The sequence below is a fragment of the Pristis pectinata genome, chromosome 33 (assembly GCF_009764475.1).
Source record: "Pristis pectinata isolate sPriPec2 chromosome 33, sPriPec2.1.pri, whole genome shotgun sequence".
Taxonomy (NCBI): domain Eukaryota; kingdom Metazoa; phylum Chordata; class Chondrichthyes; order Rhinopristiformes; family Pristidae; genus Pristis; species Pristis pectinata.
In genome coordinates this window covers 17,976,928-17,995,030 of record NC_067437.1, presented here as the reverse complement: position 1 = coordinate 17,995,030, position 18,103 = coordinate 17,976,928, and the positions used below count along the sequence as shown (strand labels likewise).

The 18,103-nt window shown below is 48.6% G+C and overlaps 1 protein-coding gene across 1 annotated transcript in view; it reads right to left on the bottom strand.

Moving 5' to 3' along the window:
* Positions 1-705: 705 nt before the first annotated feature.
* The window catches only part of LOC127585711 (matrix metalloproteinase-17-like), a 39,257-nt gene continuing 21,859 nt past the window's right edge, over positions 706-18,103 (bottom strand). The window contains exons 5-10 of the mRNA XM_052043422.1: positions 16,475-16,651; positions 9,268-9,358; positions 8,711-8,793; positions 7,125-7,277; positions 5,944-6,201; positions 706-1,653 (exon numbers count right to left, since the gene is read on the bottom strand). Coding sequence (XP_051899382.1) covers positions 1,394-1,653; positions 5,944-6,201; positions 7,125-7,277; positions 8,711-8,793; positions 9,268-9,358; positions 16,475-16,651 — 1,022 coding nt within the window. The 3' untranslated portion in view covers positions 706-1,393. The remainder of the gene's footprint in view (positions 1,654-5,943; positions 6,202-7,124; positions 7,278-8,710; positions 8,794-9,267; positions 9,359-16,474; positions 16,652-18,103) is intronic.

Sequence of the window (18,103 nt, the reverse complement as noted above, 5' to 3'; positions counted from 1 at the left end):
TTAATCTTTGGTTAAGCCACATTTGGAGTGTTGTGTGCAGTTCTGGTCACCACACTACAGGAAGGGTGAGGAGGCTTTGGAGAGGGTCCAGAAGAGGTTTATGAAGATGACCCCTGGACTAGAAAGTAATCGCTATAAGGAAGAGTTGGACAAACTTGGATTGTTTTGTCTGGAATGTTGGAGACAGATCCAATAGCAGGGTTTAAGACACATGAACAAACTGGGAATGGAGGGATATGGACCAAGTGTTGGCAAATGGGATTGGTTAAATTTGGCATCATGGTCGGCACAGACATCATGGCTCGAAGGGCTTGCCGCTGTGCTGTACTGGGTTATGTTTCTTTAGAGGTACTAAATATATTGGATCTTGGGACACACTGGGCACTGGGGCCACCTCGTGTCTCTGGCTGGTTCCAAACTCTTATCGGGTGGTCATTGAATTCTTCAGTTTTGGTTTCTGGCCCCACTACTGTTAAAGGGTCAGGGTGATTCCTGACCTCGGATTAGCAAATGCCAGTGCCTGTCATGGGCGGACATCCTTGCAACCCCTCACCTGAACGCTGACATGAACGTGTGCCTGGATCAGTGGAGGAACATCCGGGGCAGGGATGACTGACCTTTAATAAACTCAACCACACTCACCTCTCTGGTGAAACAGGGAGTTGCTTGTGTCGAGACTCTGTTCTAATTAACTTGTCAGAATGAGAAGGTTGGTCTTGGTTTATTAATGTCACCTCAGTAACAGTGAAAAGCTTTTGTTTTACGTGGCATCCTTTTCCCATTCCTTCCTTGCTGACCCTACCTTTCCAACAGTTAACGTCCTTTGTATTGAAGTTGCCAAGGAGAACCAGTTCGGTTTCATTGGCCAGGGATTGCGTGCGGTCAGATCCCTCATCCATGTTCGTAGGTGCAGAGAGTGCACTGTTGAGTCGCGAGGCCTTCACTTTCCCTAATGAGGCAGCAGACACTGACATTGAATCCAACCACGGAGGTGACATCCTGTTTGCCCACCGTCTTGTCCTTCCAGCTGGCGTTCGCCCATCAATCCAATACCCCGCTAGTCCCACCTCTTCCCACACCCTGGATCAACCACATACATACTCAGGCACACAGACAAAAGTCCAGTCAGCACTGGACAATAGCTGGCCTTGCCCACACCAAAAAAAAAGATAATGAGGAAGAGGACAGAGAAAAAGAGACAGAGAGCCCAGAGTCATTCTAGTCAATTTTCATGAAACTTCCTCCAAAGAGATGTGCCAATAATTCTCTCCGGACTTCTCTGTTTAGACTTTGGAATGTCCTGTGTTCTAGCCAAGTCCTGTACCAAAGCTTTGCCAAATCCAAGGGCAGGCAGGTGGCGTTTGCAGAGAATCGGACAGCAAGATCTCAGAGTTCAATCTAATAGGAAGTGTCGCCTGCAGAGGTGGGCCAAGAGCACAATCACCAGGTGGGCTCCACCAGGACTCAGGACCCTGCCTGTATTCCCAGCCTGCATGCAGCTGCATTCCCCAGCCTTGGGGCCTTCAGGCCCAGGGGGTTCTGCTGGGACGTCACAGTGCATCCAGTCATGGGGCGTCGAACCCTTAAATTCAACCTCAATTTCACCAGCTCGCATCCTCCAGTAGGTCAACCCTTTGAAGAAATATGTGGTACCTGAGGGAGAAAGCAATGAAGGAGGGTTATTCCAAGGCCTGCGGCATTTGGCACAACGTTGCAGGAGGGGTGGAACCCTGGAACAAATAACTTTTGGGAAGTGGGAGGTATTGGTGAGCTGAACTGTGGATAAATCCCCAGGGCCAGATGAGATATATCCCAGGTTGCTCAGACAGAGAAATGTTCAAATCTTCTGTGGTCACAGGTTGAGATGCCAGAAAGTATGGCATCTTTTATTCAAGAAGGGCAGCAGATAAGCCAATTAATTATAGGCTGGCAAGTCCAACATCAGTGGTCGGGAAGTTATTGATAAAAGTTCTGAGGGACAGTATGAATGTCTATAGAAGAGCTGGGACTAATCAGCAGAGTCAGAGGAGGTGACTAATTGTGTTGATGAGGGTAGTGTGGTTGACAATAATCTACATGGACTTCAGTAAGGCCTTTGACAAGACCCCATTTAGAAAGCTGGTCCAAAAAGTAACATTGGGATCCAGGGCAAGGTGGCAAATTGGATCTGAAACTGGTTTGGAGACGGGAGGCAGAGATCGATAGTGAAAGGTTGCTTTGTGATCGAGAGCCTGTGGTGGAATCAGTGCTAGAAACCTTGCTGTCTGTTATATTCATGTGTCTGTAGGAGATATGACTAGTAAGTCTGCAGATAACAAGAACGTTGGCAGTGCTGCGGACTGTGAGGAGCCTTTGGCTATAGAACAATATTGAAGAGTTGGCAAAATAGGCTGAGAAATGGCAGGTGGAATTTTATCCTGAAAATGTGGTTTGACACATTTTGGGAGGACTTATCCCAATCAACAGTAGGATCCCAGGAATCACCCAGGAACAGAGGGACCTTGGTGTACATGTCCAAGGATACCTGGAGGCAATAGTCAGGGTATATAAGGTGACAAAAAAGGCAGACAATTGCCTTCATTAGCCAGGGCATAAAATATAAGATGGGATGTACAGTACAACTACATAGATTTGTAGTTTGGCTGCAGGTGGAGTACTGGGTGCAGTTTTGCACACCACGGCCTTGGAAGGACGTGACTGCACTGGAGAAGGTGCGGAGGAGGTTCACAAGGCTGTTACCTGGGACAGAGCGATTCCGCTAGTGAGAAGGGACTGGATACGCCGGCCATGTTTTCCTCGGAACAGAGGAGGCTGAGGGGGGTTTCCTCAGAACAGAGGAGGCTGAGGGGGGACCTGACTGGGGAAGAAACTTTGCTCTATAGCGTGGCTGTCGTCGATCAGAGGGCACAGGTAAAAGGCAAGGGGGTATGAGACTTGGAATGGATTTGAGGAAGTTTTGTTTTCACCCGGGAGGTGGTTGACATCGGGATGACACAGAGTGAGTGGTGGAGGTAGAGATTCTCGCGACATTCAAGTAGTATTGGTCAGCACTTGAAACTCCAAGGTATAGACGGCTACAGGCCAAGTGCAGAGAAATGGGATTAACATAGATCAGTATCTAATGGGCAATGGGAAAACTGGGGGCAGGAAGGGCCAGTTCCTGTGTAGGACCCACCGTGCAGACAGCACATTTGTTATATATGTTACGGTTGAATCAGTGCATCTACAAATTCAACTTGCACACTCACTAACAAACTGCCTATCTTGCACATGTACACACACACACACACACACACACACACACACACACACACACACACATTTATATTAACACACTCAGTGGCATCCCCCAACACACACACACACACCCTCACAATCCCATTCTCATCCCGAGTCACCGAGTATGGAAGAGCCTGTTTGGTTTGTATCCCATCCACACCCCAGTGTTCATTCCCTCTGTCACTGCTGCATTGAAACAACCTTCTCAGGATTTTGCAACAGCAGCTCCCAAGCTCGCGAGCTCCATTGTGCAGAATGCCAAGGCAGCAGGTAGATGGGAACACCACAGCCTGCCCTCCCCTGAAGGAAAACACACAACAATATGTTTCAGTATTCCTTTCTCACTGCACAATACCCAGTCTATGACAGTCTGATCTCATCTGTTCTCAATGTATTGGGCCGCAGGACCACCCCTGGGGTTCTGCCTCCACAGTACTATTGATAATTTGGTGAGTCCAATCTGTGAGTAGATAAAGTCACCCATGACTACAGCTGTAACCCTGCTGCAGACTTCCTGTTTAATGCGTCCCTTCCACCACTGCCACAGTCCGGCGGCCAATAGACAACCCCCACTGATGCTTTCTGCCATTTGATGTTTCCTAGCTCCATCCATCCAGGTTCCACACCAAGGTTTATGACCAAATGTTCATTGGCTCCATTGCACTGATTTCCTCCTTGACTAATGGCACCAACACACCTCCCTTACCGCTTCCCCCCCCCAGCATGGTAGTGTAGCAGTTAGCGTAACGCTATTACAGTGCCAGCGAGCCGGGTTCAATTCCCACCGCTGTCTGTAAGGAGTTTGTACGTTCTCCCCGTGTTTGCGTGGGTTTCCTCCGGGTGCTCCAGTTTCCTCCCACATTCCAAAGATAAGATAAGGCATCTTTATTAGTCACATGTACATCGAAACACACAGTGAAATGCATCTTTTGAGTAGAGTGTTCTGGGGGCAGCCCGCGAGTGTCACCACGTTTCCGGCGTCAACATCCACGCCCACAACTTCCTAACCTGTACGTCTTTGGAATGTGGGAGGAAACCGGAGCACCCTGAGGAAACCCACGCAGACACGGGGAGAACGTACAAACTCCTTACAGACAGTGGCCGGAATTGAACCCAGGTCGCTGGCACTGCAAAGTGTTACGCTAACCGCTGCACTACCATGCCTGTCCACAGGTACAGTACATGGGACATACAGGTTAGGAAGTTGTGGGCATGCTATGTTGGTGCCGGAAGTGTGGCGACACTTGCGGGCTGCCCCAGAACACTCTACGCAAAAGATGCATTTCACTGTGTGTTTCGATGTACATGTGACTAATAAAGAAATCTTATCTTACTGGGTACCCTGGTGTTCAGTTTCCATCCTTAGTCACCCTCCAGTCACCTCTCAATAATTGCAACAATGTCAAAACTGATTTTTATCTGTGTGCGCTCTTAATCTATTACAAACCCTCGGCGGGTTATAGTACAGTACTGCAGCAGGTAGTGCTGCTGCCTCACTGCTCCAGTGACCCAGGTTCAATCCTGACTGCGGGTGCTGTCTGCGTGGAGTATGCATGTTCTCCCTGTGACCGTGTGGGTTCCTCCTGGGTGCTCTGGTTTCTATGTCCCAAAGACGTGCAAGTCGATACGTTAATTGGCCGCTATAAATTGCCCCAGTGTGTGGGTGTGTGGCAAGAGGCGGGGGGGGGGGGGGTGGGGTTGATGGGGATGTGAGAAGATAAAGTAGGATTATTGCGGTTGAGTGTAAGTGTGTGATTGACTGTCAGTGCAGACTGAGTGGCCGAGACAGTCTCTATCCGTGCTGTAATGACTCCAGAATTCTTTCTGTAAACAGTTTTAGCCCTCTTTGCTTTTGAGTTATGGCCCTATTTACCACTCACCCTCATGTCCTCTGCCTTCTGATCTCGCATCTTCCTCTTCTGCTTTATCTCTCCGTGCTTCCCCTTCCCGTCTCCCTCATACACATACCAACAGTCCAACGTGCACACCAGCACCTAGTCACATGCACTGAAACGCCCTCACCTACCTACACCCACGTATACAAGTACCCAGCAACAAACACACACACATGGATTCTCACACTTACATCCACCCCATGTAACACTCTAACGTTCACATAGACTCAAATACATACATGAGCAAACAGTAACACGCACACACACACACACACACACACACACACACACACACACACACACACTAGCAAGCACAGATATGTAGCAATGCTGTGCATACTAAAACTCACAAACATGCACATGTTAACATATAAGCACATGATAACACACATGCACTAACACTGGGACCAATGCATACTCTAGTGCTTACACAGACACACAAAAACTGAGACTTTCACATGCTAACACCCACACATACCAGCTCCTGAACATACAAACATACAATACTTTAAAACTTGTGCAGGCACAAGTGTAAAAACTGGAACACACACACACACACACACACACACACATACACACACACACACACACACACACACACACACACACACACACACACACACACACACACTAACATTGACACATACACACTAACATTGGGACACACAAACACTAAGACCCATCCACAAGAACATGCATGCATACACACTGACGTACGTACATATTAAGTACAGTTCACAGCCACCAAGACAACAACTCACATACTGACCGTTATCGAAGCCCATGATATCGTCCAGATGAGGCGGCACACCCTTCCAGAGACTCACTTTCTTGGGGTAACCCACGTCCATCTTTTTCCGCTGCTCATCAAATCGCCAGAAGTCATCCCCTCTGAAGAAGTAGGTCTTGCCGTTGTGTGCCCAGACAAAGGCTGCGTCCACGCTGTCTACTGGCAGTTCAAAGTCCCTAATGGACCGTGGATAGCCCGGTTCCACGTCCGTGTTGGTGAAGACCCAGTACTGGGCCCCTGGGAGACGGCAGAGAATGGAGTTAGCAATGCAGTGGTTTTGTTGGTTCACTTGCTTATCAGGAAGCCACATTTCCTGTGACAAATTTTTGCCTCTGTTCTTCCCTTCAGGTCAACCAATCAGCACCTAGGCAGGATTGGAGGCATTCAGTCATAATGCCAGGGATGGCAACTTCTCACGGTTGGCTTTTCACTCAAGCACGTCGAGCAAGTGTCCGAAGCTGCGGTTCCCCTCCTACTGAACAGGTTGGAGGCTATCTACTGCAGCCAACGTCATCAGTAGGGTCATACTAACCCGTTTTGTCACAGTCTAAGTCCAGCTCACGTTCCCATATAGTGGGTGAACCGGTTAGGGAAGGGATCTCAAGAACTCTGCTGCCCCCCCTGCTTCCCCATCTGCTCCACGTACCTTGTCTCCAGGCTTTCTCCAGGCTTTCATCAGCTAACTCAGGGACCGGGACATTACTGCTCACTGCCTCGGTAAAGCAGCCAGCATAATCAAAGACCCCACCCACCCCGGACATTCTCTCTTCTCCCCCCTCCCATCGGGCAGAAGATACAAAAGCCTGAAAGCACGTACCACCAGGCTCAAGAACAGCTTCTATCCCACTGTTATAAGATTATTGAACAGTTCCCTAGTACAATAAGATGGGCTCTTGACCTCACAATCCACCTCGCCAAGGCCTTGCACCTTATTGTCTGCCTGCACTGCACTTTCTCGGTAACTGTGACACTTTATTCTGCATTTTGTTTTTCCCTTGTACTACCTCAATGTACTGATGTAATGAAATGATATGTATGGACGGCATGCAAAACAAAGTTTTTCACTGTACCTCGGTACATGTGACAATAATAAACCAAGTTCCCAAGTGTGTGTGGGGCTCTGTGTGGGATGGCGGGCTGATACAGGTTAGGTGCCTCACCTATGAAGAAGACAATCTTGTGGTCAGTTATCCTCTCGTAAACGCTGTCGACCTTCTTCAGATCCAGAGGTAACCCTCGCCAGAAATTCTTAATCTGTGCTGCACTCAGGGAGACAAGATTGCCAGCTCGTTGCATGCGCCAGAAGTAATGATCTTTGTAAGAAAGGAAGAACTGGTTAGAACACAGCACAGGAACAGGGCCTTCGGCCCAACAGGTCCATGCCGACCATGATACCAATCTAATTAATCCCATCTGCCTGCACATGGTCTGTATCCCTCCATTCCCTGCTTGTTCACATGCCTCTTAAACCCCTCTATCGTATCTGCCTCCATCACCACCCCTGGCAGCACATTCCAGGCACCCACCAGTCTCTGTGTAAAAAACTTACCCCACACATCTCCTTTAAACTTTCCCCTTCACACCTAAAACTACGTCCTCTAGTATTTGACATTTCCACCCTGGGAAAATGACCATCTACTCTATCTATGCCTCTCATAATCTTATAAGTTTCTATCAGGTCTCTCTCCAGCTCCCAATGTTCCAGAGAAAAACAATCCAAGTTTGGCCAACCTCTCCTTATAGCAAAGCTCTCCAATCCAGTCAACATCCTGAAGAACCTCTTTCCTTAGATTCCTCAAAGGACTTGTCCGGTTTCAGCTTCTTAAACCTGTCATATGCTTTGTATTTGTTCTTGACTAAACTTTCACTACCTCTTGTCATCCAGGGTTCCCGATATATAGTCAAACTCCTTGTCCCAGCAAGCAATGACTGGGCAATCACAGCTCGGTTCAAATATTAAGTCATGCTCCGTTGCTACAAATACTCTCTGAGGAGGAACAGCAGTGCTTAAATACAGAGTATAGTTCTCTCCACACTGCCACATCAAACACTGGGCAGGTACAACATGGGTGTGGTCTGTCACCCAGTCCCTCTCTGACCTCCCCACAAAGCACTCAGCCTGTGAGATGGAGCACACTGACGGTCAGATGTTGTGGAAACACCGAATCCTGTGGCTGAGATCCTCCAGCTGAATCACACCCGGTGTGAGTCTGAGGCACTCTGATTAACTCACAACAGAAAGCAGAACACCTCTCCCTCCACTGCAGTCACATCCACCATCTGTTCCCAAGACCTGAATCAGCCTTTGCTGACAGTAATTACCTGGTAACCAGCTCTAGCTAAACAGCCGATTAACTACGTCAGAGCAAAGAGCAATCACTGACAAATAATGTGAAAGAAATCACGTTAATGTTAAAAGATGCAAAATTCTGGAACAAGAGTAACCCATTCAAAAGCTCAGAAATCTCCTCCACACTAAACGCCTAAGTTTCACACTGTGTAGACTCAATGGAAGTGAAGGTTATACAGAGCACCAGATCAGACCCTCCTTGCCACTGTCCTCTTGACCATTCCATCAGGTTGTCCCCTCTGCACCTCAGGTGAGACACAGTGTTTTCTGTGTCCAGATCGATGTCAACCTCCCTCAGCGCATCAGAGACAACTCCGCTCACCACAATCCCTCAGTACCTCAGAGACTACCCCGCTCACCACAATCCCTCAGCAGATCACAAACTATCCTGCTCACCTTTGAAAAAGAAGGATTCACCTCGGATATTGGCAACTGCATCAAATGTTACAGTACAGCGGTCAGGGGATTCATGCCCAGGCCTAAACAAAAACAAAGAACAAACAATCTTCATAAGGAAGACAACATTTCACTAACCATTCCCCCAATCCCTCAATCCCAACACCTCTGACACCATTTCCTTCTATCGCTCAGTACAAGATTCAAATTGTGTTCCCCAATGGCACCTTCCCTCCACCCTACTGATGATGTGTTGCTGCAGTAGTAATTCTGCTCAGTACACGAGGAAGGGCAGCCTCAGACATGGTGAGTGTGGCTGGCCGCGGAGCCAGGAGTACAAAGCTGCCATCCATGGGATTATGACTGAAAGTCTCTAAAGCAGAATCCCAGCTGGTATACTGCAAGGATCAGTGCTGGGACTCTTACAGTTGTTGTAGAGAGTAGTGATCTGCTCAGGAACGTAGTAGGTAGAATTAGTAAGTTGACAAATGATATGAACGTTGGTTGAGATGTTGGTGGATGTAGGCTGCAGGGTGCTACTGATCGGTTTTACTTACTTGCTACTAGGATGTGGTATTGGAACCTCAGGGATACTTGGATGGAGAGCTGGGTCTTCTGGTTTTTCTTCATTTGGATGCTGCCTCCTCCCTGTTAATAAAAGAGAAATTATGAAAATATCATCCTGTTATTTGTTTTCTCTGAGAATTTTTATGTGTGTGTGAGAGATAGATAGAGAGACGTAATGGTATGAGTGTGCGTGAGAGAGAGCGTGTGTGTGTGAGAGAGGGTGTGTGTGTGTGTGTGTGAGGGAGAGTGTGTGTGAGAGAGGGTGTGTGTGTATGAGAGAGAGAATGTGTGTGTGAGAGTGTGTGTGTGTGAGAGAGAGAGACGTAATGGTATGAGTGTGTGTGAGAGAGAGTGTGTGTGAGGGATAGTGTGTGTGAGAGAGGGTGTGTGAGAGAGGGGGTGTGTATGTGAGAGGGTGTGTGTATGAGGGAGAGTGTGTGTGAGAGTGTGTGTGAGAGAGGGTGTGTGTGGGAGGGTGTGTGAGAGTGTGTGTAAGAGTGTGAGAGAGGGCGTGTGAGTGAGTGCAGTGTGTGTGTGTGAGAGACGGTGTGTGAGAGAGTGCGTGTAAGAGTGTGAGAGAGAGTGTGTGAGAGAGGGTGAGTGCAGTGTGCGAGTGTGCATCAATAAAGAACAGTAACACCATTCTCAATCAATGTACATTCTAATGGAAGATAAGGAACTCCATAGGAAAGGTCGACAGCTAATTGCACTGGTTAAGTGTTGGATAAGATAAAAGGATCTCTGAAGTCTTGCCAGCAATCATTCCCATAATTTCTGGGGGGTTTTTTCTCAGTCGGTTGTCAGGCTCCTGCTGAAGCCCATTTGCTGACCTTCTGATTCACCACCCACAGAGTTTCCACAGCCTGAGCCCCAGCCCTTCCATCACCAGGCTGGTGACCCACACGGAGCTGACCTCCGTCAGCACACCTGGACACAGGCACAGTGGCAGCGCAAAACACCCAACTCTGTGGTCTGAGTACCCAACATGGCAAGAGTTTTCTGTCTAACTCTCTTCTCATTTGTGCTAACCTTTGACATTTTCTTAGTTCATTAAAGGACTTCCGGTCGTACATTTCGCCCTGTCTGAAGTGGCCGTGAGTTCATTGCTTTGTGCTCAGTGACATTATCTTGACAACTCCATCTCGTGCACATGACTTTTATCTCCCAACATGTTTCTTCATCAAAGCTAATAACTCACATGAGGATATTTTGGATGGAAGAATAAGATGCAGAAACAAAGAGCACAGGGTGCGAGACTGGAGATGCAGGGTATTTGCTGAAAGTGGCAGAGCTGCTGAAGAATATGGTTAAAACAAAATCCAGGACCCCAGGGTCTGTAAACAGAGGGAGAGAGGACAGGAGCAAGCAAGTCACGGTGAACTTTTATAAAACGCTGGTTCAGAACAATTGGAGCATTATGCCCAGTACTGGGGGTTACGTCTTAGAAAAGATGTGAAGGCTTTGGAGAGACGTGCAGAATAAACTTACCAAATGATTCCAGGGATGAGGGACTTTAGACCATAAGACAAAGGAGCAGAAGTCGGCCATTCGGCCCATCGAGTCTGCTCTGCCATTCTATCATGAGCTGATCCATTCTCCCATTTAGCCCCACTCCCCTGCCATAACCTTTGATGCCCTGGCTACTCAGATACCTATCAATCTCTGCCTTAAATACACCCAATGACTTTGCCTCCACAGCCGCCCGTGGCAACAAATTCCACAGATTCACCACTCTCTGGTTAAAGAAATTTCTCCGCATCTCTGTTCTGAATGGGCGCCCTTCAAACCTAAAGTCGTGCCCTCTTGTACTAGACTCCCCTACCATGGGAAACAACTTTGCAACTTTAACAACTAAACAACTTTAGTTCGGTGGTTAGACTGGAGATGCTGAGGTTGTTCTCCTTGGAACAGAGGAGGCTGGAAGAGGATTTGATTTTAAAATCATGAAGAGATAGGTCAATTAGTCAAGAACTAAAGGCCATAGAATGAAGGTGACTGGCAAAATAACCAAATATTTAGTCAGTTGGGGTCTCGAATGGAGGCAGGTACAATGTCAAAGGGGAGCTGGGGAAGTGTGTGAGAGGAAAGAGTTTCTGGGGCTGTGGAGAGGGGAAGGTGAATAGCTCTAGCCCCACTGCGGTTACACAGAGCTGGTAAAGATTGCACGGAACCACACGTGACTGTGTAAACGCACCCAGGTCCTGTTGCTGGGGAGCTCACAGAGTCAAAGGTTTGTGGGGTCAGAGGGTGCATCACGGAAACAGGCCCTTCGGCCCACTGAGACCATGCCGACCATTTACACTCCTCCCGCCATCTTATTCTCTCTACATTCCCATCAACTCCCAAACCTGTTCCAGATTCTACCACTTCCCTACGTACCCAGGGCAACTGGAAATGGCCAACTAACCCGCCAGGTGTGGGAGGAAACTGGAGCACCCGGAGGAAACCCATGGGGTCACAGGGAGAGCATGCAAACTCTTCTCAAAGTATCTGAGTCCTTTTCCCAGGGTGGAGATGTCAGATACTAGAGGGCATGGGTTTAAGGTGAAGAGGGAAAGTTTCAAGGAGATTTACGAGGCAAATTTTTTACACAGTGGTTGCCTGGAACGGGCTGCCAGGGGTGGTGGAAGCAGATAAGAGATATTTAGACAGACACAATAACGGGCAGGGAATGGAGGGATATAGACTGTGTGCAGGCAGATAGGATTAGATTGGATTGGCGCCATAACTGGCATAGACATGATGGGCCAAAGGGCCTGTTCCTGTGTTTTCTGTTTGTTCCACACTGACAGCACCAGAGGTCAGGTCAGGACCCAGACCTGTGGAGATGTGAGGCAGCAGCTCCAAGTCTAAGTAACCCCAAAGTCAGTTTGAAAAGTATTACAATTAAAGAGCAAAAAAGAAGTGTTTCTGAAATATGTTGAAGTGAACTTCCCTGTGCTACCAACCTAACGGACAAGGAGGCTTTCCCAGAGCTGATTCTGGGAGAATTGTAACACATATCAGTGGGAACAGTGATCATCAGATCCAAAGGTTTAACTGAATAAGAGAGGAATGGAGAAATCTATGGTAGAACTTCGAACTTGGAGGAGAGCAAATTCCAATAAAGTGAGAAGGGACCTGGCTGGATAAATACTGCTGGAGTAATCCTGTGGTGGAAAAATGGGTGACCTTCAAAGAGCAGACGCTTCAGGTAGAGATGAGGTATGTTTCCAGGAGGAGAAAATCCAGAACTAAAAGTCAGAAAACAGGAGATACTAGAAATCTGACATAAAGACAGAAAATGCTGCAGTTCTGGTGAAGGCTCTTCAAGCTGGTTTCTCTCTCCACATGTGTGTCCTGACCCGTTGACTGGTCCCAATCCCAATCTAGAACATAGAACACTACAGCACAGTACAGGCCCTTTGGTTCATGATGCTGTGCTGACATTTTATCCTGCTCTAAGATCTATCTAACCCTTCCCTCCCACATAGCCCCCCATTTTTCTATCATTCGTGTGCCCACCTAAGAGTATCTTAAATGTCCCTAATGTATCTGCCCCCACCACCTCTGCCGGCAGTGCGTTCCACGCACCCACCACTCTCTGTGTAAAAAAATTTACTCTGACATCCCCCTTATACCTTCCTCCAATCACCTTAAAATTATGTCCCCTCATATTAGCCATTTTCACCCTGGGAAAAAGTCTCTGACTGTCCACTCGATCTATGCCTCTTATCATCTTGTACACCTCTATCAGCTCTCCTCTCATCCTCCTTCTCTCCGAAGAGAAAAGCCCGAGCTCGCTCAACCTATCTTCTCTGTTTTAAATCTTTGAACATAGAACAATCCAGCACAGGAACAGGCCTTTCGGCCCACAATGCCTGTGCCGACCATGATGCCAAATTAAATTAACCCCATCTGCCTGCACAGGGTCTGTATCCCTCCATTCGCTGCCTGTTCCTGTGCCTGTCCAAATGCCTCTTAAACAACACTGTCGTGTCTGCTTCCACCACCACCCCTGACAGTGTGTTCCAGCCATCCACCACTCTCTATGTTAAAAACAAACTTGCATCACACATCTCCTTTGAACTCTCCCCCTCCAACCTTAAAGCTCTGCCCTCTAATACTTGACATTTCCACCCTGGGAAAAAGACTCTGGCTGTCTACTCTATCTATGCCTCTCATAATTTTACAGACTTCTCCCTTCAGCCTCTGACGCTCCAGAGAAAACAACCCAAGTTTGTCCAACCTCTCCCTATAGCTCATACCCTCTACTCCAGGCAACACCCTGGTAAACCCCTTCTGCACCATGTCCAAAGCCTCCACATCCTTCCTATAGTGTGGCAACCAGAACTGCACACAATACTCCACACGTGACCTAACCGAAGACAGCTGCAGCATGACTTGCCAACGTTTCTACTCGATTGTCAGGAAGTCATGTTGGGTGACAAAGGATATAAAGATGTTGAAAGGAAAAAAAGTTTTATGGAGCATGTCAGGTAATCACTGCAGTGAGAACCAAGCTGAAGATAAGAAGCTGAAATGGGAATTGAAGGAGAAAATCAGACAAAGAGACAGTGTGAGAAGGCAATCAGCATCAAAGGAAATTCAGAAGCCGTTTATGGTATCTGAATAGGTGTGAGACTGATTCGGGATAAGTAAACGATCTGTGCAATACGGCAGAAGGCAGGGCTGGGATCCCGAACGTGCGCTGTGTAGTTTGACTGGAGATGAAGGGAGAGGTACCAAGGAACTGGGTTGTGGGGGGAGGGTTGTTCTGAGGGATGGGAGAGGGAGGCAGAGGGACACTGCACGCTGAGGTTGAGGGCGAGACGGATCGGGAATGAGGGCATAGAGAGGGGATAAAAAACTGGGTGATTAAGTCAAGTGTAGCAGGACAGTTCAATAAGGTAGTTAAGTCGGCAACTGGGTTGCTTGCCTTCATTGGCCATGATATAGACTATAAGGAGGAAGGGGTTATGTCTGAAAATTGCAAAATACTGCAGATGTTGGAAATCTGAAATAAAGACAGAAAGTGCTGGAAACACTCGGCATTGTCTTTGACCCGAAACATTCAGTCAGAAAGCAGCATTCACAGAAAAACAGATATTAAACATAAACTATTCACAATTTTTACAAGAACGCAATTAGAACAAAAAAAAAAACAAAAGTCGATTTTAGTCCAAAGTGGTCATAGTGTTGCTAAACTGTAGTGATCAGGGTTGTGCCGGTCGGTTCAAGAACCGAGTGGTTGAAGGGAAGTCGCTGTTCCTGGACTTGGTGGTGTGGGACTTCAGGCTTCTGTACCTCCTGCCCAACCCAACACCTCCTCCTCAATATCAACATGTCCTCGACTATCAACACACCCCTCCCTGATCTCGCCATCATGAATGCCCTTCTGCTTGGTGAATACCGGTGCGGTACTCAGTTAGGACCTCTCCCACTTCCTTTGGCTCCAGGTGTAAATTCCCTCCTTTATCCTTTACTCTTTCCCTACCTACAGTCTTACTATTAATATATGTATAACATACCACGGGCTTCTCTGTAATCCTACTTGCAAAGAGCATTTCATAGCCCCTTTTTGTCCTCCTAGTTCTTCTTTAAGTCCTTTCCTGCTTCCTTCATATTCTGCAAGGTCCTTGTCTAATTTCAACTTCTTAAACCTTACAGGTGCTTTCTTTGTATTTTTGACTAAACATCACCTGACATCCAGGGTTCCCGAACCTTGCCATCCATATCTTTCATCCTCACAGGAACGTGCTGGTCCTGAACTCTAACCAGCTGGCCTTTAAAGGATTCCTAAATGTCAGGCGTGAGTTTAACCCCAAGCATCCGCTCCCACCCTGCTCTCGCCAGTTCCTGCCTAACCCTGCTGGAATGACCCTTCCTCCACAACTGAGGGGAAGTGACGAAGATTGCAGAAGCAGGAGGAGGCTCTGGGTCTAGAGATGGAATGGGAGCTGAGTTCCAGAGACGGGAAAGAGACATGGGGAGACACAAGAGATTCTGCAGACGCTGGAATCTGAAGCAATACACAAAAAGTGCTGGAGGGACTCAGCGGGTCAGGCAGCATCCATGGAGGGAAATAAACAGTCGACGTTTCGGGCCGAGACCCTTCATCAAGACTGGAAAGGAACAGGACAGAAGCCAGAATAAGAAGGTGGGGGGAGGGGGAGGAGCACACACAGGCAGGGAATAGGTGAGTCCAGGTGACAGGTGAGTCCAGGTGAGAGGGGGAAGGTAGGTGGGTGGGGGAGGGGGAGAAGATGTGATAAGCTGAGAGGTGATGGGTAGAAGAGGCCGAGGGCCAAAGAAGAAGGAATCCGGTAGGAGAGGGCAGTGGACCATGGAATAAAGGATGGGGGAGAGGAGGAGAGGAGATGGGCAGCTCATCAAAGCAGGGGAAGGGAGCCACAGGAATAAGGGAAGACGAAGGAGTGGGGGGAGGGGGGGGAGAAAAAGAAGGGGAGGGGTTACCGGGAGTTAGAGAAATCGATGCTGAGGCCGTCAGGTTGGAGACTCCCAAGGCGGAATATGAGGTGTTGTTCCTCCAACCTGCGTCTGGCCTCAACGTGGCAGTAGAGGAGGCCATGGATAGACATGTCAGTGTGGGAGTGGGATGTGGAATTGAAGTGGGCGGCCGCCGGGAAGTCCTGGCTGTTGCGGCGGACGGAGCAAAGGTGCTCGACGAGGCGGTCACCCAATCTGCGTCGGGTCTCACCGATGTACAGGAGGCTGCACCGGATGCAATAAATGACACGTAGAGGGTCTGGATGTGCAGGATGGAGAAGATGCTGAGGAGCTGTAGGCAGGGTGAGGGTGGAGGGAAATGGAATAATGGGAGAAGTGAGGGTGAGCGAGCAGCTGGGACAGGCCCTGAGAGGTGAGCCTGAAGGAGAGAGCAAGAGATCGGAGACTTGGCATCTGCGGGGTGGAGGGACACTGGGGAAAGGAGAGGTGCAGCGGGGGTGGTGATGGACCGGGAATTAACGTGAAGGAGAAACAGAGTCTAAAGATGACAGGAGACGGGGTAGAAGGGACACTGAGATACTGGGAGGGGGAGAAAGGAGATGGAGACAGACACTGAATGACCAGAGATGGAGGGAGGGAGAGATTTTACATGGACAATTGTTTGAGGAGAGGAGAGAGGAGGGGAGATAAAAGAGAGGGAGATTTCGGAAGCAGGGAGGTTTATTCCCAATGTGGGCGAACACTAACCATACAGTTGTTCAATTCCATAGACGTCATCCTGAGGGAGTTGATATTGTCTGACTTCTCCGGCCGGACCTTGGTAATACGGCTGCATTATCGACTGTCCTGCCGAGGAATGCGCCAGGCCGATGGCATGTCCAAACTCGTGGATGGCGACGGCAAACAGGTCTGTACCGACATCACCTGGGTTACAAGCAGAATTAGTGTCACCGCAAGATACACAAACCCAACAGGAAGCTTCACCTTGTACCCGACCTGCTTCGTACCTGTACCTGGGTCCACTGATCACAGGATTTTACTCTTTACCTGCCATGTGTTTTTATATATTTTTAATTTTCAAAAACAAGTAGGTAGACAGGGTGGTGAAGAAGGCATTAGGCACACCGGCCTTCGTCAGTCAGGGCACTGAGTGTAGAAGTTGGGATGTTGCAGTGGTACAAGATATGGGTCACGGCCGCACCTGGGGGATGGTGTAGAGTTTGGGTTACCCTGTTATAAGAGCTGGAAAGAGTGCAACGAAGATTTACAAGGATGTTGCCGGGACTCGAGGGCCTGAGTCATAGGGAGAGGTTGGGCAGGCTAGGACTTCCTTGGAATGTAGGAGACTGAGGGGTGACCTCATTTGGACAGGTACATGGATAGGAAAGGTTTAGAGGGACACGGACCAAATGCATGGAAGCTTAGATGGGTGTCTTGGTCAGCATGGACAAGTTGGGCCAAAGGGCCTGTTTCTGTGCTGTATGACTGTTATGTTAACTAATACGTCCCCTGCCCAAGATACCCTCCAGATGCCACAAAACCCATCAGTCCTGGTGGCTCCAGCGAGACCTGGGCATGATCTTAACCTTGCAGTCAGGTTGCATGGACACACCCACCTCCAAACCACAGTGACCGCTGCCCAGAACTGTGAATGGCCACTCTGGCCGGGCCCAAGAGCAGACTGACCAGGAAATCTCCCGTCCGATCCGCCCCCTCTGCACCAAGCACCAAATATCAGTCAAAACATGAGGGGCAGTCACTTCAAGGCTCAAAGAGCATCCACAAGTTATCACGTTCTTTAGTAGGTGGACTCACAACTACAGGCAAACCAGATGTCACTAACTCACCCAGATACTCTGTCCAGCACCCTCCAACACATGAAGTGGGAGGACTCCACTAGTGATCCCTGGGTAACTAAACAGAATCATCAGGGCACGTCTGGACACACTGGAAGCCATTGGTGTTTTGTGACTGACTCCAGGCAGGGCAGGCAGGAGAACGGTCCGCCCAAGTGAAGGTTGGCACAGCAGGTTCACCTCATACTCTTAAACCCCCCTCAACAGCCACCCTGATGGGCTTCCCAGAGTGGACATTGCCCAGCTCACTCCTCCACCATCCACGTTCTTCCCACATCTGGTTACCCTTTAGCCCAACTCATCCCTGCCAACCAAGATGCCCACCTAAGTTACTCCCACTTGCTCACATTTGCCCCATATCCCTCTAAACATTTCCTATCCACGTACCTGCCCAAATGTTGTTATTGTACCTGCTTCAACCACTTCCTCTGGCAGCTCTTTCAATACACTCATCATCCTCTGCGTGAAGAAGTTGACCCTCAGGTTCCTATTAAATCCTTCCCCTCTCACCTTAAACCTC